The sequence below is a fragment of the Phalaenopsis equestris genome, unplaced genomic scaffold, assembly GCF_001263595.1.
Source record: "Phalaenopsis equestris unplaced genomic scaffold, ASM126359v1 Scaffold001343, whole genome shotgun sequence".
Lineage (NCBI taxonomy): Eukaryota > Viridiplantae > Streptophyta > Magnoliopsida > Asparagales > Orchidaceae > Phalaenopsis > Phalaenopsis equestris.
Window position 1 is genome coordinate 756954 of NW_018165782.1, and position 24277 is coordinate 781230.

Consider the following 24277-nt stretch of genomic DNA (forward strand, 5'->3'; position numbering starts at 1 on the left):
TCAAACCTCAGTCAGAAAGCTTTAACCTCACCTAAATAAGGGCAGTGTGAAATCATTATTTATAACGTTTTGAAAATACATAAACTGTCAAAATGCATTTTACACGAACAAACGGGCGCACCCACACCAAATAAGCTGCACCAAGTGAATATGAAAAATTATCATCGACGTTAAGTAAACTTTTATTTTCTTCCAAATATATTTTGAAGGCCATTTCCTTGATGCAACAGCAAGGGTCAAAAAATGGATATTAGGTTTTACTTGGATGCTCAGGCCTTATCCCCTCTCGCCGCCTCTGCTCCATCTTTCTCTGTTATCGCGGCATAAAAGATAGGAGGAAGAAGCTAACATATATTTTTCTGCACAGTGGGAGATATAGGGAAGAGGATTGATGTCTGCGAACGCTAATCTTTGGGTTCTTCTGGGTCTCGGCATTGCCGGCATACTGATCGTGACCCGAAAGCTGAAGCGGGTTGTTAAGGAGGACCTGGGCGCGTTCGTTGAGCGGTTTGAGCTCCTCCCTCCTCCACAGCCCGCTCCGCCCAAAGCCCCTCATCCCCTCAATGGCCTCACCTTTGCTGTCGCAGATGTGTAAGTGCTTCTACTTCTCTTGTCCACTTTTTGGAATTTCTTCTCTTAGAGTTTCGTTTGGTTCATCTTCCGCAATTATACTTTTCTGTTTGAATTGTTTTTATTTGCAAGATAGGGGTAGTTGTGGAGCAATCGCAATTGGTCGGATAATGCCGAGTAAATGGAATTCAATTGAAAATCATATTCCCTATTCCTCGACCATGGTTTTTGGCGTACCAGAGATTGAAACACTTTCTTAGAGAGATTTATGCACATGCTGCTGTAGTATTTGTTATTTACAAAATTAACATCATGCCTTTGAAATGAACCATTGAATTAATGTATTCGCACTTGCTACAATACAACCATTTAAATTTTAATGTAAACAAAAAATATTTTTGAGTGATATTATTGTTAACCGATGTAGTCGAATGTGAGTTTTGTAAATAGGTTTTATTTGGTTGTTCTGTAAGTAATTGCTCCAAAATCTTATAAATTTGTATGTTTTTTTAATTGTTTAGTTCTTAATTAATAAAGCCAACGAGATAATGTATTTTTAGTGATTTCTTAGAAGATATGAACCAATTTTGTTAGGTGAGCGAAACTTCAAATATGATATTTGTTTCACTAATCTGTATTTGGTTTTGCCTAAAAATTTCGTTATAGAGATTATTTTTTCTTTGACTAGAATTGTTTTATTTTCACTTGGAGGAGGCTAGAGTTTGATGGAGTGTCATTACTACCATGTTATGTTTTTGAGGCCTTCTAATGGATGCCTTTTTTTTTCTTGGTACTATGAGATATTTGGTTTTTTTTTAATAAACCAACTATTAGATTCCATGTTTATGTTGAAATCTCAAATGCGTAAAATCCTATGCTCAACTCAAATGTAATAAACCATTTATATATGGAATGCATTTTAAGGGTTTCTCTTTGGGGCCGTATGAAGTGCATATTGATCGGAATCCTTTAGTTTTTTTTCATTAGAATTGAGTCTAAGCTTAAAAATGTGTAGAATATAATGTTAATTTGGGCAGTTGCTTCATCATGTTTATGTTAACTCAATTTTGGGACAAATTTGGGCATGAACTTCCCTGAAATGCCCATGGATCGTTCAAGTTTTAACTCTTTTTCAGTACAATGAACTTTTGTTAGGCATGTTTAGCCTCTTCGTCATCACCAACGAGGTGACAAATGCATCCCTTCCTTCGTCTTAGTATTGACAACAATACTATTTGCTCCATCATCTTCAACTCTGGTGGGGTTTAGTCTGCTGAAATCAACCAATCTTTGTTATTGCCTTAATTGGTCATGTGATTGAACTATAGGAGATTAGTTGTTTGAGTTGGGATTGACGAACCACTCTCTATAAACACTAATATCATCCCCTCTGATTTTTGACATTACGGACCAGTCCTTCAAAAATAAACACCTTTATTCATCAAAGATCAATGAAATAGAGAATTTTCATGTTCATCTAGTTGAGCTTACATCTTCATCATGCTAGGATGAATGGTGGAGTTTTGCATGAGTTTAGTTGCCATCAAATGGAAACACTTGAAGAAGTCTATTATCTTGGACATAGTGCAAACTTGAGGCGGAATTGATCTACAAAGAAGCACAACTCTTTTTTCATGATGTTGCTCTGACCCTCTACCCATCTTGGAAACTTAACTTAATACGATCGTGCAAATTGTATTGTTCAATGATCTCCTTCATCATCCCACTCCGTCATCACAATGGGGAGTTGAACGAGCATTTAATACACATCATTCCACCCTCCCAGATGTGTTAATCATTGACGTGGCTGACATCGCATGCATTACATTGCACACCATTTATAAAAAAAATTCTTTATTTTTTTTTTAATTTGTGTTCGGCCGGTCTCTTTGAACTGGTCAACCAGATTTGTTTATCTTCCCTAATTGGTTGAGCAGATTTGATAATCTACCTTTTGCTATCACTTGAGCTCTATTTTTCCTACTTTTGAATTTTCTTTTATTAAGTCATCTTCTCTCTTTGTGAAATGATGAAACAATGAGTCATGAGTTAGATTTGTACCTTTTCATTTGAAAAATTTTTGGGTATTTGTTGCAAAGTTGATTAGGCATGGTTTTGAAACCACTTTAGGTCTGTTATGGATTAAGCTCTCACACAATTAACACAGGGAAAATGAAAGAAACATAAGTTGAAAATGAACACTGAGAATCTCTATTTCGAATTAAAGAGTAATTAATTGAAGACTACTCACCCAAATTTAATAAGAAAAGGTAGATAAAAACGAAAGATTAACAATGGCCTTTGACTTTTTAGACTGCTCGTTCAAACCCAATCAATCATCTTGCTGGTCACTCTTGATGTTATGGATTGAGCTATAAAAAATTTGATTAGTTGACCGTTCTCATTTTGCTATGACATTAGAGGAGTGTATGTCTCATGCATAGGATTGAAAAAGTGGGGAAAAATATAACACCACATTTTTTTTTCACAGTCATAACCATTAGCATTTTGCATGTTCGAGCTTGATGCATCAATTTTGTTCAAATGTCCAACGGTGGCTGTGCTCATACATTTTCAGACATAGCAAGAATTGCCATCACCTATATGCTCCATCGTGGGATTAACATGAGGCATCTTGCAGTACAGCCTATCATCCATCTTAAATATTCTCTTGGTTTCTCTGACACTCATCTGCAACTTTTGACTTCTAATTGTTGCATGTAACCATCTCTCAGCCGGTTTGACCAACAATACATGACACAGGGCATCCATTGAATCTTCTCTGGAATCTATTGGCTCTGAGTTTCAACTTCAATATCTACATTCTTGCATCCATCAGATTTATTGCGAAGATTCCCTCTCTTCACCGCCTCCTCTTATAAACTAGCTCATCTCAGATCTTGTTGGATGCTAAGCATTGGATACCTGTTGAGAATGAATTCTTTACCTTACCCTTGTAAAATATCACCTCTTTCATAAATATTTCTCTTTAAAGTCTGGGGGGCAATGAAGCTCGAAATCCTTGGCTGAAGAAGTGAAAATTTTCTACCCATCTGTACAATGAACGTAGACCAAGACATCTGGGTCACTTAAAATTTCTTGCTTTATTTTTAATTGTCTTTAAAATGCTGTTTTTGGGAAAGTATATTTGAAACTGTGGTTGAGAAATTGCATTTAAAAGGTAAAGCAGAACTATATTGCCCCAAACAAAACATTATAGTGTGTTGGGAATAACTTCTATGTTCAATTTGCATTGAATAGTTTTTATTCTGTCATGACTAAGTTTTTTTTTTCTGGACTGAAAGGGAAATCTGCTAAATTCACTAAAGGCAATATTTTATCTTGGTAAATATTTGCATAACTTGATGCGCTATTCAAACAATTAACTGGTAGCTAAAACAGAATGATAATTTGCAGTTTCAAATACTATGTTTAGTTGCAGAACATAATAACCTGGACTGTCCTAAAAAATCTTTAATTTTAGTTGGATTTTTCTTACTAAATATTTGATAAATCAAACTTTTACCTGTAATTGCATTTTTAAACATGAATGTTCTTAATATTAACCGTTAGCTTGTGTAGTTTGGAGAATGTTTTCTCATTATTTAACCGTTTGGTTTTAATGATCCTTATCAAATGTTTATATACTATATCAGCTGTTTTTTCTAGCTGCCCCAATAGTATCCCTTTTATCTGCAATTTCTTATATTTTTTAGACCTGTAAACACTCTATTGCCGACCTCTTCAGATTCATTTCTTATCATCTTGGGATTTTCTTATTTCAGTATCATTCTTGGGATTATTCAAATTTTAATTTTCTTGCATCTAGATTTGATATAGAAGGACATGTAACGGGGTTTGGCAATCCAGACTGGGCAAGAACTCATGAAGCTGCAATGCACACTTCCTCTTTGGTTGCCACCCTCATAGATGGAGGTGCTACATGTGTTGGCAAAACAGTCATTGATGACATGGCTTTTAGGTAAGACAGACCATTTTTTGCTAGATTACTTTCTCTTTATTTCACAATGTGCTACTAATTCCTTTATTTTTGCATATTATTGGTTTTAATTTTTACCGATTTATACAACTAGTTGAACTTTTATTCTATCTTTTTAATTATGTAGTCTTTCTCATTCTAATAATTTGTCTGATGTTATTACATGATTTCAAAATTAAATTTTGTCAGTTTAAGTGGCGTGAATAAATATTTTGGCACACCGATGAATCCTAAGGCACCTGATCGAGTCCCTGGAGGATGTTCAAGTGGATCAGCTGTCGCTGTTGCTGGTGGCTTGGTAGATTTTGCATTGGGTAAGCTTCTTCAGTAGAATCCTGTATGCAGAAAGTGCACTTATATTTTTAAACTTCCATTGTGATGATGATGAACTACTGAAATGATTTTTATGAAGCCATTTATATAGTTTTATTTTGTAGTTGTTTTGGTTTAGTTTCAGTTGATCAATAGCTCATTAGTATTTTTAGTTTTGACTGGGTCTTGAATTTTGACAAAATTGAAGTGTTTTTGTGGATTTTTGGTAAAGTCCAACGTTTATGGCCAACATTATATATTTATAGTGAATTTTAATAAAACTCTTGGGTAGTCACCAAGTTATACTATGCTTTTATCAACAAGGTTCATTAATTTTTCACGTGTATTTTACCTTGAATTTCATTCAGACATGTTTCTTTGTTTTATTCCATTAAATATTCTTTTTTAATATTTTATCTTGAAGGACAATTGAGTTTTGATATCGACAAACCTATTGAAATAAAATTTTAAGACAAGGCCAAACTAAAATCAAAATCGAGTTTCAAAACCTTATTTTAAAAGCATTTTTTGTCTAACTAATGTCCTGGTGTTTACTTTTGCTTTTGTAATAAATGCTGAGTTCTTCATTTAAAAATTAAAAAATTATACTTTTTAGCTGATTATTTACTTAGTTATTAGGCGAAGAAGCTTGTTTGTGATATTTTTGTATTTTGGTTATGCTTCCAATCATTGAAGCTTCAGTTTTTTCTTCTTATAGAAGACATATATCCTTACTACTTTTTAGCTGCTTGATAAATACTCATGAGTGAAGTTGTGGTCCAAAAAAGAAAAAAAATGTTGATGATATTGGTTGTTGTTTGGGCTTTTTTATGTAAAAAAGCTCTATCTTGAATTGGTTAGATAAACATGGGAAGAATGTTAAGAAAGAGGGAGTTATCATAATTTTTTCTTAGAGTAAAAATCCATTGAAAATATAAAATTAGATAGGAGTTAAATTTTTCATTTGAAGGTGACTTAAAAATTTACGTATCAATGTTGCCATCTCCCTTCATTAAAAAAAAGATAAAATTTTCTTGTCTTTTGAATCGAGGATTTTGGCTTAGATTAAAATATAGATTTTGATTTCATTGGTTGATTCATCATTTATGACAATATCTAGGCACCATTGTTTCTTTCATTATTAAGTCTTTGCTTATTAGTTCTCCATTCTTTCTTGTTGGAACTAGTCATCTTAGTGGTTCTTTTTGTCTTGCTCGTCTGCAAGTCCTTATATGTTCTTAACTAGCTTTTATTGGCAGCATAGGAGCTTCTTGTTCAAAGTTTTTCTGGAGAATGCTTATCATTGCTTTAACTTAACACTCTTGTTTTGCATAAGTTCTGCCTCTTAGGATCTGTTTGGGACACCTTTTTGGTTGCTTAGTTTTTCAGATCATCACCATATTCAGATGCTGCTTTATTGCTGTTTGGTAGAAATTTTTATGGGAGAAGACTATTTTTTTCAACCAAACCTGTTAAATTGTGGTGACTGTTTGAAAGCTTCAGTTAGACTTTTTGAATTTAAAGTAAATTTGTAATAATAACCGTAATTTTTTGAACAATAGCTTCTTCAACAGCAGCTTCACAGCGCAACTGCCCCAAACAGACCCTTACTGTCTAGTTGGTATCTCATTGAACGAGTATATTCTTTATTTTTTATTATATCATTTTTCTATTTATATCATTTATATCTTTGATTCTGTTTTTATTTTTTGGCTTGTGAATAGTTGAAAATTACTATGATTGACATATCATTATATTTGTTGAAAAAGATCCCGTAAGGTGGTTTAAGTTTGATTATACATACATGTGTGTGCGGGTGTGCGCGTGCGCATGGTCTTCAAGTTAAATTCTTTTTATTATATACAACATGAAAATACAACAATAAAACTATGTCATGTGCATTATGGAATATGATTTAAGTTTTTGATTATGTATGTGTCTTTAAGTTAAATTGTAATCATTTTACACAATATGGAATTGCAACAATAAAAAATATAATTTAAATAAATAAAGATTGAATAATTAGATTTTTTTTTTCACTTTTTCCATGACTTGTAATATTTTTTTAATGATTGTGAAATGTCTAGCATTGAGAGCTGATCTATTTAATATCTCTAACTCAATAATTTTAATAGCTTTAAAATTACCATCTCATCCCAATTTTAGCTTTTCTATTTTTAATAATAATAAAAAAAAACTATTTGAAACATCCATTACAGATTGTTGGGTTACAACTGTCAACTAGGCAAACAAGAAATTAAATTTTTTAATTAAAAAAATGTACATGTGAAAAATCTCATTTTTATCAAATGATTTGCTCTCCTTTCAAATTCATATTTACGAAGCCTCCCTTAGAAGAACTGCGAAGGCTCAATTGCTTTATTTTTAACTAAAATTTATTTGAGTTTAGTATTTTTGTTTACTTTTGATGTGCAACCATCATATAAGTTGAGATTGGAATCAAGTTATTATATAAGTTTTATGTTAACAACTCTCATTAGGCATGTATGGAGAATGTTGATTCATAAAAATGGACTACAAATAATTGGATAAAGCTGATTTGGACCATCTTTAGAAGTTTGTGCAAGAGTGATGTTGGACACGGATTATTTTGCACAATAAAGCCTAAAAATGATGGAGAAACAATTAATATGGTCTATAGAAAAAGGCCCAATTGTTCTAGTTTTGTGGGTATGCTGTTCATGGCTTTGTTCTATGCTATGAACCTGCAAGAGACACAATAACTATTATTTTGTTCTCTAATCCTCTATTCAACTTTAATTTATGACATTTTGATGCCCATGAACTATGATTCTTCAAATGTGCACAAAATTTAACTTTGTAATGTGATTTTGTTAGTAGCCGAGCTATGATTATTTGTTTATAGGCAGAAAATTATTATTTGTTATATGGTGCACACCTTCATCTTGAAGTTTCATTCAAGCTATGATTTTCGCCTGTCATTGTGAATAAATAATCACACAAATATTTCATTTGTAGTATTGTATTCTGTTCAATGTTATAAAAGGTAAATTGAGTGCTTTCCGAAGTGCCTTGTTAAGGCTGTGATGATGTCCTTCAAACCTCATAAGTAGGAACCATTTATAATCCAATTTTCAGGGTGTCAAATAGAGAGATTTTAGCTGGTAATTTGAAAAATAAGCTGGCTTTAATACTGAAAAACTGACCGAAGTTGTTCAAAATAAGGATGCATGCTAAGAAATATGATAAATTAATTGTAGACTTAAAAGTTTCAAGTTCTGTGATCATAAATCTTGATGATGAAGGTAATGAATTTCATTAAGATAGATGAAGAGATGTGATACTACAATCTAAATGTAATGAGGTGGAATATTGCCTAAATAATGGAGAGGAAGAAGTAGATATTCATGAAGACCTAATAATCTCTTGGCTATACATGCCACAATCTTAACATCTACTCTAGATTAGCTGAAATCGTTATTTGGGTACGTCATGCATAATTTTCTTATGCATGATATTGAAATGTTCAATGTAACAAAATTTGATATTTTTTATTATTTTATCTAATATAGTTTAATGTGAGGATTATCATTTTATACAAATTGAACATATTCAATATTGAAATAATTGATAATTATAGAGAATGATTTTGTTTGGGCTAGCGATTAGATTGGTGACTTCGTGCCTTGGGCATTAAGAAACCATATGACCTCGAGGGTGCCTAGCACTTTTGATATCTCTATTTTTCTGAAAAAGTGAAAGAAGGGGCATGTACACACATACTACCCAATTCCTATGTATTTACATATCTAACACCAAACTTCATTTTTTACATTTGTAAATCTTCCGGGAAAAAAAAAACCCACATTGATATTGTATGTTGTCAGTGACATGGTAATGTCTTGATGGATGTATATGCAACCATAGTTTTTTTTTTGACTCCCAGATGCATGCAGGAATGGACTCCGTAGGTGGTGTGAGAGTACCTGCTGCTTTTTGTGGAATTCTGGGCTTTAGACCGTCGCATTCCACCTTGAACAACGGTGTTCTTCACATCTCACCAAGTTTGGATGCCCCTGGTATGTTTTTATGAGTTGCACATCACTCTCTTTGTGGAATTACAGTTGTAATGCGTATGGCATATTTGTTTTGTTACTTGATATTATCTGTTTAGAGAAATTCTTGTTACTGATTCATTGTGAAAATTTTATAGTTTGCCACTGAATATGATATGAAAGAAGTTCATTATTCTCCCATGTGTGTATGGCTGATGAATATTGTGATATTGACAACTTTACTGTGGGAGTCATTAGAATACATCTTTTCATTCTCGTTAGTTTGTTTTGCCAGTTAATTCTACTATTTTACTTCATCCTTGTAGGCTAAATCAAATTGGTCGGTCAAAACTTTTTCTAGCAGAAAGTAACAGTTTTTTTTTTCATCAAGCATACGAGCATCGACATTATTCAGACTGATGAACCCCATGGTCAAGTTCACTTGTCCTTGTCTTTTCTTTAATGGCATCAGGTTGGCTCAAATATTGGAACCTGTATAATAAAATGTGATATGGGTGTAAACGAGTAGAGTTGAGCTCAAGCCACTATCGGCTTTTGGTTTGTTGCTTGATTAATTAATTGAGTTCGAGCTCAAGATTAATTCTATAATTTTGAGCTGACCAAAATGATACCAGAGTTAATCCAAACCATAATTTAAAAAATTAATATTATTACTAAAAATAAAAGAGAAAATACAACAACATGACACCTAAAAATCTGAAATAACAACAAATACGACACAACAAACTCAATTTGGGTGGATCTCGTGATGGTGGTGATTGGAGAGGGTTTTGCCCTCCGGAGAGGTGGCAAAGAGTGGGTGAAGTGCTGAAAGGCGTGGCAGCAGGGAGGAGGAGGACGACAATGAAGGGGAGGAGTTGCAGTAATGGCAACAAGCTGGAAGGAGAGGAACAGATGCTAGGGCGGCTGGAACAACAGAAAACATTAGGAAAAACTTTTTCCAGGCGGCTGTAATGAGGGTGAATGTCGGCGACAATGACGAGGAATTCAGAAGACTGTAGGATAGCAAGAGGATGGCTACCGGGGTGGCAAAAGCGAGGATAGGGGGTTGAAATTGGTGGAGCTGTAGGAAATAACATAAAAAGCTGCTATTCCGGCGGCTACAACAAGGAAGGGACGACGGGGATCGATTTGGGAATGTTGCACTAGTTATGGGAAGGATAATCACTCCCTCAGGTGTGAGATACAACTGGAGCACCACCAAAATCATAAGATGCAATTTTGGAATAAAAAAACGAACTTAGGCGACTGTTCTAAACAAACTCACACCAAAAACTCTTCTCTAAATCCCAATACAATGCATATATAGAAAAGAAATAGAAATGAATTAAAGGAAAGGAGGAAATTTGCTAAAATTGTAAAGAAAATGGAAAAAAAGTTTGTTCAGTTTTGTCTTCACGTGATCGCAAGGGTCATGACTCGCTCCAGTGTCTTGCGCGTAAGCAGGAGGCGATCTCGCTTCAGTCTCCCGGGTTAGGGGAGCTTCGATTTCATTCGTTGATGCTTGTCTCCTCACAGTATGGAGTCATATCAGATATGTTGAAGGTGGTAGAGTTGTTTGCATTGATATGAGCATCGAGTTCCTTCTGTCGACTGCACCGTCTCCTAAAACACCTAAGGAATTTTTCCCACCTGCAAGCAACGATCTATATTGGTCCAATCTTCTGGGGGTACACTACGAAACTGAATTGAGCCTTCCTGCCAAGTATACCCTGCCGAATCTTCCAAAAGTGACTCAAGGTCAGTTCAGTCTGTTATGAAGTGAGGGTAGTCTAAGTGTCCCCGAACGGATGCGACCATGGTGATAAGCTATCAAAGAGGATGTCCTAAAACTCTCTATGTACTGGCTCCCCTATGTCTGGAATCGGCTTTTCTGCCTTGCCATCATGATATCAGAACTAGTAGGGGAAATAATAGAAACACAAAAGGTGAAATTTCATTAATATTAAAATAAGGTTATAACATGGCTCGATTTTAAAGTAGCAACACAAATACAAAACTACACAAGCAAACACTCCTAAATGTATTCCAATGGGTGATGGAAGTCAGCTAGGGAGATATGAATGATTAAGAGGGATGATGACAGTCGCGCGAAGGCAGGTGATGGCGAATGGAATGTGCGAAACTATAAGGACAATAAATGGGAAGATTTGTAGGTGGTCGACAATGGTAGTGGGGTGGCTGGGAGGAGCTTGAAATGAGCTAGAAAGACAGGGCTACTGTAATAATGTGCAAGAAGGGGGATGGTTGTGTGTCGGGGGTGACAAAGAGAGAGAGAGAGAAAGTCGACGACAGAGGAGTGGGGGAGAAGATTCGGGGAAGGTAAAAAGGGAGGATTCAATCACCACCTCAGAGAGGATATAATTAAAGCACCACCATTTCTCAAATACAGTCCACAAAGGGGAAAGAGACTCTACACTGGAGATCTGAAGCTAAACACACCAAGAACCGACTCTCTGCACATAGGGGATGGCAATTTATAGGCTACCCCAGGATGGAGGAAGCTTCTACACAAAAGGAAAAGAGTGGAAAAGGCAAGAAGAGTTCAAAAAGAACTTTCGGGATGCAGTAACCTCGAGACGCATCATTCTGGATCGCGATAATTCGGGATTCTGTGCTGCTTTGTCCATTTGCCTTCACGAAATTTTTCTGGCAGTCGCGCGTGGCTTCGCGCCTTATCCTATCTTCGCAGGATTCCTCCCAGGGATGCAGGTTGGTCCCCGCGATATTATGTGCTCGAACCGGGCACTGTTTTAGCTTCCTGAACCGGGTGTTGTTTTAGTGTCTGAAATCGAGTATTGTTTTAACGCTCACATCACATCCTCTGTCATCACCAAATATGATCCTACTGGTGTTTCTCAGCTGGCAAGGGCACTTATTATCTCAGACTCCACTGAAGGTAAAAGGGCCATGCACTTGTTATCTTTGGTAAAGGATTGTCTTCTTGAACTCGTTATATTGAGTTCGACGATCAAACTGCCACATTCTCCCTAACAAAAGATGACATGCATCCTTCGACATCACGTCACACCATACATGACTTTTCCGCTAGTTCTCAGTTGAAAACTCCACGAGAGATGTCTTGTCAATGTTGATACTATTCTCCTTTTTCAAGCACATCAGAAAATATAGTTTAGAATGCCTATGGTTGTGAGTCTCAATTTGTCCACCATCTGTGTGGATACCACATTCTTGCTGCTCCCTCTATCTACAATGAGACTGCAAACATTCCCATTCACAGTTCACTGAATGCAAAATATATTATGGTGAAGTCACTGCTAATCCCCCATAGCCTCAGTCTGTAGGATCCGTCAAACCACGAGCATCTCGCTCTTATCCGATGAAATATGGTACTCTCTCCCTATTCTTCAACTGCCTCTTTGTCGCTAACTTTCTCTCCTGCCCTCTGCTCGGTGAAGGACACAACTTGGCTTGTCAGGCAACTAGAAGCGATGTCCAAAACTATGCATCTGGAACATGTTCTCGTTGGGGCTGTAGTGTGTGTGTTGCTCTTCTCAGACTAGTTCTCACTCTGAGTGCTCTGTTTTCCTCTTGACAAGTCTGCTCCATTGCATGCTCCTCCTTAGATCTCTAATTGTGGGTGGCTGTTTGATTGACGGTAGTTGTATGCTTTGCTTCTGCCGTCTCTTTACTTTCAGTGTTAAGGTTTGCTCGTCCCTTAGTGTCTAAGAGGTTGCATCCGGGCAACATTACTAATGAAGGGCTTAATGCCTCCCAAGTACCTAACTATGGTGTGCTACTCTGTCTCCTTCGCTTCACACTTCAACTTAAGCTGCTTAAATTATACAGTGTACTCCACCGATAGCTCTTGTTGCAGGAAGTGGAGCTGTAGGAAAATATCGCGATGGTAATGTTGTTGTAGTTACTTTCGCTGCATCACATTCATTTTTATCCCAAGAAGTGATCCCGTCACGTCTTCTCTGTCCCTCCCTCTTTAGGTCCTCCCACCACAAAGAAACTTTCTTTTTTAGTTTGATGGCAACGAGCTTCACTCTTCTATCATCGAGCATCTCTTTGTGCTCAAAGATCTGCTCAAAAGTTCGCATCCACTTGAGGAAATCATCTGGATTCATTCTCCCCTCGAAGTCTGGTAGGCCCACCTGCATTTCCAGATCTTTGTATCCTTCAATAGGCATGCCATTTCTATATCTTTTAACAAACATTCAATATCTGTTTCCTCCAACAAGCATCTTTGTTGTGAAAAACGACGACAATAAAACGAAAAATGGAACGAGAAAAATTTTAAGCAGAAAAAACACCAGGGCGACATACGGATTTACGTGGTTCGACAAATTTGCCTACGTCCACGGAGCTGCAGATGATTTTATTTCTTTGAGGAATTACACCGTCGAGCGATTCGACGTTTACAAAAAAAAATCTCTATTTTCTTCTCTCATTCTCTTCCTTTCTCTCTTAGAAGACTTGGTTTGACCTAACTTGGTTTTGCTTGGCCTGTGGCTTATGACATGCCATAAGAGACTATTTATAGAAATTAGGAGAGCGGTAGGTGGGTGTGGTAGGTGAGCGGTAGGTGAGCGGTAGGTGAGATTCTTAATTAGTAAACTAATTAAATTGCGGTGAACCATGTCTCCATATTACCCGACAATTCTTTCATTTGAAGACCGGGACACTGACTGCATCACCAATTAGTTGCATCATCTACTAGCTGTACCAATTTTTTTCCTCAAACATGATATTCTCCACCTCTGCAACTCAAAGCCCATTTCTTCATGCCAGAAGACTAGCTGAAATCGAATGCAACTTTATTTTCTCACGAGTAACACTCTCAGGTTATATATTACCGTCAACATTGTCTTGTATCAATAAGCTTTTTCTCGGGTAACTCCTGTATCTGCTTACAACTCCCACTGCATAAGCAATATCCCGCTCCTGTTGAACAAGTACAACTTCGTACCTCTTACTGCCATCAATCACAGTCTTTACCCGGTGCACCTACTTATTGTGTAATGCTTTCTTCCATGGTAGAAGTTCTGCCAGTTCCCAAGTCTAATTTCCTGGTAGGGAATCCATCTCCTCCTTCTTGGTCAGCTCCCACTCGCTGGAATTCTTATCTTGCAAGTTTTCTTCATAGCTCTGTGATTCTTCACCATTTGTCTGTACAAGGTTCGGTTTTCCTGCTTTTGACTCTCTACCACTTTTCAAGAAATTGAACTTCTTCTGCTTTCCCATAATACACCTCTGACTCTTATGTCTGTAGTCATATATATTGTGTCAGTTTTCTTACCATAAGCCAGTATTAATGCTTCTTTGGTAACCTTCCAGGTGCTATCTGAGAACACCACCGAATGACCACCCTCATTAAGCTGCCCAATAGAGATGAAATTTTCTTCAACTCAGGAACGTGTTTGACCTTTTGCAAAAGTCATTTGCTCTTGTCAGGGAGTGCAATATCAACGTCTCCTATCCTCCTATCCCCACCACCCACCACGTCCAGAGCTTTTCCATCAGCCATATATACCTTTCCAAAGTTACTAACAACATAATTTCACATTAACTCCCGATGGGAAGATGTATGGAAGGATGTCCCTGAATCCAATTTCCAGTTATCAACAGAACTGTGAACTGCTAGCAATAATGCATAATGTATTTATTTAGTTACAACATTAGCGCCATCATTTCCCTTCTTCTTAGGATTCCTGCAGTTCCTTTTTATGTGGTCAATTTTGACACAATTCCAGCAGGTTGTCTGCTGACCAGACTTTGATTTTGATCTTACTCTGTTTGAGTTCCTGTAATGTGTTCTCTCTCTAGAACCAACACTCAACGCCGAACTTGAACACGAGGCATCGCTAGAATCCTTCCTACGCACCTCGTAAGTCAAAAATCAAATCACGAATATCATCATATTTCAGCTTAGATACCTGCAGAATTACTAACTGTCATCCTCATGACTTCCCAAATATTTGATAATGAAGCCAACAATATCAGCTCATGTATCTCATCATCAAAATCAATTTCAACAGACGATAATTGATTTGTGATAATATTAAAATTATTTAGGTGTAAAGCAACAAACACACATTCCGCCATCTTTAAGTTGAAATTTTTTTTCATCAAATGCACATTGTTATTCGTCGATAGCTTTTCATACATATCTGATAAAGCCGCCATGAGATTTGCAGTAGTCATCTTCTTGATGACATTGTGGGCAACCGATCTCGACAGGATTAATTGAATACCTCAAGAACTTGTCGATCCAACATATTCCATTCCGCCACGTCCATCTTTTTCGGCCGCTTTCCCAGTAACGAAAGATGATATTTCTTCCCATAGAGGTAGTCATCTATCTGCATTTTCCAGTAAGCAAAATCTGTGCCATTGAACTTTTCGATCCCCAATGTCATCACTTCGCCTCTGCCCATCTTTCTTTCTTAGATTCGAACACAAGTCTCTGATACTAGTTGTTGTGAAAAACAACGACAATAAAGTGAAAAATGGAACGAGAAAAATTGCAAGCTGAAAAAATATCAAACCGACACAGATTTACGTGATTCAACAAATTTGCCTATGTCCACGGAGCTGCAGAAGATTTTATTTCTTAGAGAAATTACACCGTCGAGCGCCTCGACGTTTACAATAAAATCTCTATTTTTTTCTCTCTTTTTCTCTTAGAAGACTTGACTTGACCTAGCTTGGCTTTGTTTGGCTTGTGGCTTATGACAAATCATAAGAGATTATTTATAGAAACTAGGAAAGCGGTAGGTGAGAGGTAGGTGAGCGATAGGTGGGTGTGGTAGGTGAGCGGTAGGTGGGTGTGTAGGTGAGTGGGAGGTGAGATTCTTAATTAGGAAGCTAATTAAATTGCGGTGGACCGGGTCTTCACTAATATTGTACTCAAAAGCGCTTCGAAATGGATTTTGGTGTTTTTCTTACTCTTTTTCACTGATTTCACTATTACGGTTTACAGCAATCCAGTCCTAGATTTTTTATTCAATGACATTGAGCTGATGTAGCACTTGATGGAGTAGCTGTTATATGTCATACATGGTAGATTCTTGATCAAATTAAGATAATTTTCTCCTTGGGGGTGTAGTTAGGGTTTTGGATGTAGGCTAGTGGAAGGAGGTGTGTAGGGTGGAGGGAAAGAAATAGTTTTTTGGTTGGGGGGGGGATGCTAGAAACCCTAGGATAAAAGTAGAGTCAGCCTAACTCTAAAACCAAATGATACCGGAGTTAACCCAAACCACAATCAGAAAAACATATGTTATTGCTGAAAGTGCATAAACGGTTACAACCAACACTCTTGAAAGGGAAAATACAACAACATTACACCCAAAAATCTGAAATAATAATCGACACGACACAACAAACTCAAACTGGGTGGATCTCGAGGTGGTGGTGGTGATCGGTTTGGTCCTTCAGAGAGATAGCAAAAAGTAAGTGAAGGACTGAAAGGTTTGGCAGCGGCAAAGGAGGATTTCGACGGTGAAGGGGAGGAGTTGCTGTAATGGCAACATGCTAGAAGGAAAGGATTAGATGGTTGGGCGGTTAGAACAACATAAATTAGCAAAACAAAAAAAAAGTTTCCGGGCAGTTGCAACTAGGGTGGAATGTTGGTGTTAGCGACAGGGAATGCAGGAGACTGCAACATAGTAAGAGGATGGCTGTCTAAGGTGGCGGAAGCTAGGACAGGTGGTTGGAAGCCTGTAATTAGTGAAACTGCAGGAAAAAACAACCAAAACTGTTATTCCAGTGGTTGCAGCAGGGAAGGGATGACTGGGATCAATGTGGGAATGTTGTAGAAGGTTAGTTGTAGGATAATCACTACTTTGGGAGTAAGATACAGTTAGAGCATCAGCCAAACCCTATAATACAATCTTCAAATGCAGAAAGGGATGTTGGCCGTTGTCTTAAACAAATTCATGCAAAAAACCTTAATACAACACACATAAATATGAAAGGAATAGGAAGGAATGAAAGGAAAAAAAAAAGATGCTAAAATTAGAAAGGAAACAAAAATAGTGCCTCTCGGGTCTGTCTTTGCACGACCACGGAAGCCGTTGCTCTCTCCGCGTCATTCAAGCCGGCTTGTTTATTATGAAAGAGAGAAAATAATGTCAATTCAAGCTAGTGTTACAATAAAATGATAAATTGAATGAACAATTAAGAGATAAATACAAAAAAGTTAGTTGATATAAATATAAAATAATATTTTTAAAGATTTTTTAATACTTGAAAGATAATTTGAATTTTAATAAATTTTGAGTATAATTTTTATTAATATTTTTTTTAAATCAGCCCGCTCATGTGTTAACGAGCCAAGCCGGGGCTGGCTTGAGCTTGGCTTGTTTGTTCATCGAGCTCGGGAAGAGTGGTGCTTTTGGAAATAATCGAAGTTCAAATTAGTGAAAAGTTTTATACCACGGCCACAAGAGCCATACCCTTGTTATAAAAAGATTAATTGGCTTCTATGGTGCAATTCTTTCTTGATTATATTGCAGGATGCAAAACAAGAAGCAGCTGATTAATAATTTGTTTTTCTTTTATTTATAGGGTTGTTTGCCAAAGATCCTAATGTCTTGCATCGAGCTGCTCATCTCCTACTCAAACTTCCATATGCTAATGTACGCCAACCTAGACGTGTTGTAATAGCTGATGATCATTTTCAGTTAATGAAAGTTTCTTCTACAAGGATAACACAAGTGGTCACAAAAACTGTTGAGGTGCTATTTGGGAGTAAGTTAATACACATCTATAGTTCTTTTCAGAATTTAGAAATTATTATTTTTATACAAATTTGCTTCAATTTTGGTTTTTTTTATTTATTTATTTTATCATGTACATTTTCTTACTAACGTGGTGTGGTGATATTAGAGCAAAGTTTGAGCCACATCAATGTTGGTGAATATCTTATGTCTAAAGTTCCGAGCTTAAAAAAGTTTGAAGTCGGTGCTGTAAATGGTGATTCAAAATTTTCTCCTTTAACATCACTTGCGAGGGCCATGAAGTTGCTTTGCAAGTGAGTAGATGCCTTGTCCTCTTTTCGAAACATTTTTTGTTGTGGTATGAATGCCAAATGTCTTGAAGTAATTTTTATGGGAAATTTATAGCTATCTCATGCGTACACTTTCATATTTATATACAAAGCAATTTGTTGCTTCAAAAATATGCATGAAAAGGTGTAATCCACTTTTAAAAAGTGGTAATAATTTAATTTTGCATGTAAGATTCAAGTCTATGAGTGTAAATATGAAAGTTTTGTTGTGAGAAATACAAAAGCTTAAGAATTTTGTGCTATGTATGTAATTGTTCCACATTTTTTTTGAAGTTAACTAATCATAATCGAATGTTTAATATTTGCTTCTATGGGTTTGCAATTGCAAGTTTGTGTTTCTCAAACGCAGGGAGCGTTTTAAGTGATAGTAAAATATTATCATCCCGTTTTCTTGTTCAATATTTCTTTAGAGTATTTATCTCTGTTAGGTAATTGCAAGATTTCTTGGATCTAGGCAATTTGTTGAGATTCTAATTTGTTTCATGATCACTCTCATCCTTCTTTGAGGGCTCTTACGAATATGAAAGAACGCATTAACCCCTATGTTTGGTTCTTAGGCCAAGCAAGTGCTAGGAGACTAATATATTTATATCAAAAGCAAGCTAGGGTGTTTTTATATCGTAATTCCACAATAGTTTATATGGATCTGTATTGTAGTATCACTAGTGGAATTTTTCGATCCCTAATTTATTGTTGGATGGTTTATTTTTTTGTTATATATCAAGGCAATCTTAATAGAATAACAATATAATGAAATATGCCAACAATGACAGATGCTTTTACTGGGATTTTCAAATTTCATGCCTGTCATTTCTTTCTTATTTATATATTAGACATCTAATGCTTCTTATTTGCTGATACCAGAAATTTCTCAAAGACAAGAAGCCATCACTGTTAAACATTTGTTTTTTTTCAAAATCCCTATAATTTATTTCTTTTCATAGAATTGAGGCATCTTTTGTGATCTTTTAACCATTATTCGATTAGATCGGCGCCTATAGCGCCGTCCGCCTCGTACTCCACTATGTTGATTGCAAGACTTCCAAATAATTTGAAGACCTACGTTAGGCACAAGGCTAAAGGGGCAATTTAATCATTTGCTAGTTATTATTATTGGTTATAAACGAGGCTTAATATGTTTAGGGTTATGTCATATGTGATTGCTGCCTTCAATCTTAGGGTTAGGATTTGGGAGAGAATTTCCTACCCCTTGAATTGTAGGTTTATCTTTTATGTGTTTGGGTTGTGTTTTTTTTTTTGCTGGTGAAGTAAAATATTCTTTTTAGCCCTAATCTTTGTGGAAGCTCGTCTCCTTTATATTAAATTGATATTATCGCATTCGAGGCCGTTGCTATGCTACAAATCTCTTGTCCCCATTTGAGGCCGTTGGCTCCATCTCCATCTTAGCGATTGTCTCGCTTTTGTCCCGTTGTTTTGCCTTCGTAACCTAACCTCATGATATAATTGTGATTCGAGCTAGCTGGGAAGCCAATGACGGGATCGCAGTGTCAGCTTCATGACTGAGCCTCACAATACAGTCGTGATTCGACCTAGTTGGAAAGCCAACAATGGGATCACGATGTATAAAAGTTCCACCTTTATGATAAAAACCCATCCTGGGAGTAATGATAGCCATGAAAGTAGATGCTTTGGAGGGGAAACTAGAGAGGGGTGAGCCAAATCAGATCTGGAATAAATGAGTGTTTCTCATCCATGGAGGGGGAGATTCATAACCCTGGAAGAAATGATGAAGCGGATCACAAATTTTCAAGCAAACATGTCGTTGCGTGCTATTGGAACAAATGATGACATCTTGCAATTAGAAGGATTTGCATGGTATCAGGGCGGCGTCACTGCCTTAGGTGATTTGGAGCCACAGGATCCAGTGAAGGAATCAAGAGTGGATTTGAGCGACAACATTTGGAGGGAATCATATGATCGTTTGAGAGATATATCATAAGTATGTTGGAAGGAAACTTCATGAAGGGTTTGAAGTCAGAGATTCGAGCAGCACTTGTTTGTCGAGACCGAGATGATTGAGGGAAATTATGGAATTAGCTCAATCAATTGAAGATAAAAATGTAATAGAATGAACTAATATAAGCAATGCATTTAGAGCGCCATATCAAAGTATTACAATCATGTCGGTACAAAAATTCAAACGTTGGAATTATAAAGAGAGGCTCCACACGACAGGAATAACTGGCCATGACAAGGAGGGACCTTAAAACACTTTGTAGAGATTGAAATTCAAGGAAAGCGAATGAAGAGATTATTTTTTCAGTATGATGAGTAGTTTGCACCGAAATACCATTGTAAGGATCAAGTATTGCAGGCTCTTATAGTGGGTGACGAGGATGAGACGTGGGATGAAGAAACAGTGGAGGTTTTGTTGAGGGGAGCACCCTCACTTGGATGGCGATATTCTCATGTAACTCGGTGATGGGGTTCACACCGAACCACATCATGAAACTTCGGGGGTAGATTGGAGAACATGAAGTAGTGGTGTTGGTAGATTGCGATGCCAACCACAACTTCATCTCCACTCATCTAGTAGAGAAATTGAGGCTTGAGATGGTTGACATAGGAAACTTTGGAGTAATGATGGAGCCAGGATAAGTGGAGAAGAGCCAAGATGTGGATGAGAACCAAGAGGTTATATTTTCTGTGTGTGATAAATTTGTCTCGGAACACAGCTGTAAGGATTAGACATTGCAGGTTCTTATAGTCTGTGATGAGGTTGAGACATGGGATGAAGAAATAGAGGAGGTTATGGTGGAGGAGGAATACCCTCACTTGAATGGAAAAATTTTTATTGAACTCGGTTTTGGGGTTCACACCGAACCACATCATGAAACTTCGGGGACAGATTAGAGAGCATGAAGTAGTGGTGTTGGTAGAGAGCGAGCCACCCATGACGTCATCTCCACTCATATAGTGGAGAACTTCAAGCTTGAAATGATTGACACAAGAAGCTTTGGAGTGCTGATGTGGATTGGACAGGTGGAGAAGAGCATGGGAGTTTTTAAATGGTTAATTTTGACACTACAAAATATTCAGGTGGTGAAGGGCTTTGTTCCCTTAGATTTAGGAAGCACTGATGCTATATTGGGTAAGAAATTGTTGCAGTCTTTAGGGCAATCGGATGAATTGAAAACTCTTGACAATGGAGTTTTAGGACAAAGATGTGGCAGTAGTACTTAGCGGTGACCCCAGTTTGTGCAAGTCTTTTGGTGATACTTAAGACCATTAGTTAGGGTAATTTAAGACATAAAATTATGATTCTTGATCGAGTTGCATAATATGAAAGAGACACGTGATATGAAGTTGGCAGAGATTACAACATCCGTTTTATATAGGGCTGTCAAAAAAGCTTGTTGTTCGCGAACAACTCGTGTTCGACTCGTTAAAGAGCTCGTGTTTGGCTCGTTCGTTAAGTAAACGAGCCGAACACTAACAAATTTTTAAAGCGCGAATTATAAACGAGCCGAACACGAACAAGTCCTTGTTCGCTCGTGTTCGGCTCGTTTTAGCTCGAAATAAAAAAAAAAAATTATATAACTATTTATATAACAATATATTACATATATTATTTATATAATAATATATTATATATATTTATGTCTAAGTTTAAATCATAACACCTCATGTGACAATGTGGTTAATACATTCTTTTGTATATATTTGATCCAGGTTCGAATCCCACACTTTACATCTATTTTTCGCAATTTAAGTTTAACCAGCCAATTTCGAGCCGAACACGAGTCGAACACGAACACAAATATTTTAATCGAGCCGAACACGGACACTGTTCGCGAGCCGATTTTAAACACGAGCCGATTTCGAACACGAGCTATTTCGAACGATCCGAACACGAGCCAAGCCTAAGCTCGCTCAAGCTCGGCTCCCTTACTGCCGTAGTTCTATGGGCCTTACAACAATTTGCAAAAGTTTTTGAGTTACCATGGAGGAAACACGAGTATGCGTTAACTCTGAGGCTGGGGGTCTCTCCCATCCGTGTGTGCCCATATTGTTACCGTAAGTGTAGATGGAAGAAATCGCGAGATTGATTCGAGACACCTTGCCAAAATCGAAGGGGCATTTATTGAAAGCACAATAACTCATGAAGAAATAACACAGACATTGAATGAATGTGCAGTTTGTGGTAGGAGATAGAGTGTATCTAATATTTTGGCCCTATTAGTAGAAGGCATTGGCCAAATGCAGGAATGAGAAGCCTCCCCATGCTATTTTGGTCTTTATGAGATCACCGAGTGCATTGGCGCGGTGGCTTATCGTTTAAAGTTTTTGCTTTCATCGATACTCCATTCAATGTTCCACGTATCACAGTTGAGATGTGTTATTGGTGATAATGCATCCTTTTCTTCACCTTCCCCTACTTTGACGGAGGATATGGAAGTTCTCTTGGAGCCATTTGAGTTAAAAATGCATGCTAGGAATCAACAGGTGGGAAAGAAATGCTGATTAAATGTAAATGATTGTCAGATTGCAACGCCACGTGGGAACCATACAACTTGATCCAACAACAATTAATCTCTTCCATCGTGAAGATATTGTGTCTTTTTGAGAGGTGAGTAATGTTAGACTAGCTGTTGCTGCGCCGTCTGCTTTGTGCTCCGCTTAGTCGACACTGAGCCCGCCAAATAATTTGAAGACATGTTAGACATAAAGACTAAAATGACATTTTAGTCATTTCTTAATTATTTTTGTGGGTTATATATAGGACTTAATATGTTTAGGGTTATGTTATGTGTGATTGTTGTCTCGAATCTTAGGTTTTGGGTTTGGAAGAGAATTTCTTACATCTCTGACGAGAGGTTTATCTTTTATGTATTTGGGTTGTGTTGATTTGTATTGATGAAGTAAAATTTTTTCTTTTCCCAAATCTCTGTGACAGTTCGTCTCCTTCTTGTCATATTCCTTCCCCTTCCCTCTTTTGTGCATGCTAGGCTTATTGAAACCTCTGCCAAACCACGAAATGGTCACAGGGCCACCTTTGGATTGTCATTAACATAGGAATGCCGCTAATCAAGGTCATTTGATTTCAAACCATTGGTGGATAGCTGCGAACCTCTTTCAGTTGTTTGATCGTTGCCCACTACCACTTGTCGAACCATCATTGGATCCTAAGTCAATGGTTGTGGTTGAGGACGATTTAAAGGATGGTTGGATGCTTGCTACTTGTTTTAGTAAGAGTTAACACCATTATGAGTAGTTTGGTTGCTAGATTGATGTTTTTATCGAATGGGAAATTGCTAATTTAAAATAAGAGATATTTCAATCATCTCTGATAGTCTTAGGGGCTGTTTGATAGTGCCGCTCTAATAGGATTTACATTGGATTTATGAATTTAGCTTAAATCCATCCAAATGGTTAAATATACACATGCTGAATCCAGCAACAGTTAAATCTGAAGTTCTTCTCGTTTCCCCCTTAAATATGGATTTATTAAATCCAATAGTTTGACTGGTTTGATAAATCTGGATTTACAGGATTTATTAAATCCTATTTAAGTTAAATCCTGCTTGCAATCAAACAACCCTTTAAAGTTGAAAACTGCACTGAGGGTGTCAAAGCACAAGAACTAGCATTCACAATCACAAGTTAGAACTAGTGTTCTAGATAAATAACATAATTATATCAATATTCTAAGAAAATAATCTAAGACTGAAATTAAAATCTGTACTTTATTGACTGGTAAAATAAATTTGAGAAAAATAAAATAGCATAATGATAATCAGTTTTTAATATGCCCTTGAACTATTCTAGGTTAAAAATCTGTCAAAAACTTGCAAAATATGTTTAAAATCGTTATGGAGATAGAAATTATGGTGCTTTATTTGATGGAAAAAATTATAAGATTAATACTGATAGGAATAAATACATCATCTTCACGTAGACTTCAAAATTCCTGTCCATAGGATTGGAGGAAGAGGAAATGAGTATAATTAATTACTGTGCTGGAAGGACTCCTGCCAAGGATTTGCCGCATGTGCAAAGCCTATACAGAATTGCTCGTCATTTTAAAATCTCTTAAGAATGTTGAAGATGGCTCGGTCTGCTTCATCAGTCAAGGCATTTTCTGTGCTAGCAACTCCATAATTTATTTCCCTTTTTTCTTCAAATTGCATTTATACCTTGGGTTTGCCAAAAAGTATACACCACATCCACATGTTTCTCCTCAAAACTCCTGTCATTTCTTACATTAGCTCTTAATTTTTAACTTTTCTAGTCAAGGCTCCTCCCTTATATCATGAGCATTCTCTCGCTCAGAAGTTT

General features: G+C 36.8%; 1 protein-coding gene across 1 annotated transcript in view; it reads left to right on the forward strand.

Moving 5' to 3' along the window:
• Window positions 1-210: 210 nt before the first annotated feature.
• LOC110034080 (outer envelope protein 64, chloroplastic) overlaps window positions 211-24277 on the forward strand; it is a 35733-nt gene continuing 11666 nt past the window's right edge. Inside the window, exons 1-6 of the mRNA XM_020738335.1 lie at window positions 211-591; window positions 4400-4552; window positions 4760-4884; window positions 8821-8943; window positions 17476-17658; window positions 17797-17941. Of these exons, the coding sequence (XP_020593994.1) occupies window positions 392-591; window positions 4400-4552; window positions 4760-4884; window positions 8821-8943; window positions 17476-17658; window positions 17797-17941 (929 nt within the window). The 5' untranslated portion in view covers window positions 211-391. The remainder of the gene's footprint in view (window positions 592-4399; window positions 4553-4759; window positions 4885-8820; window positions 8944-17475; window positions 17659-17796; window positions 17942-24277) is intronic.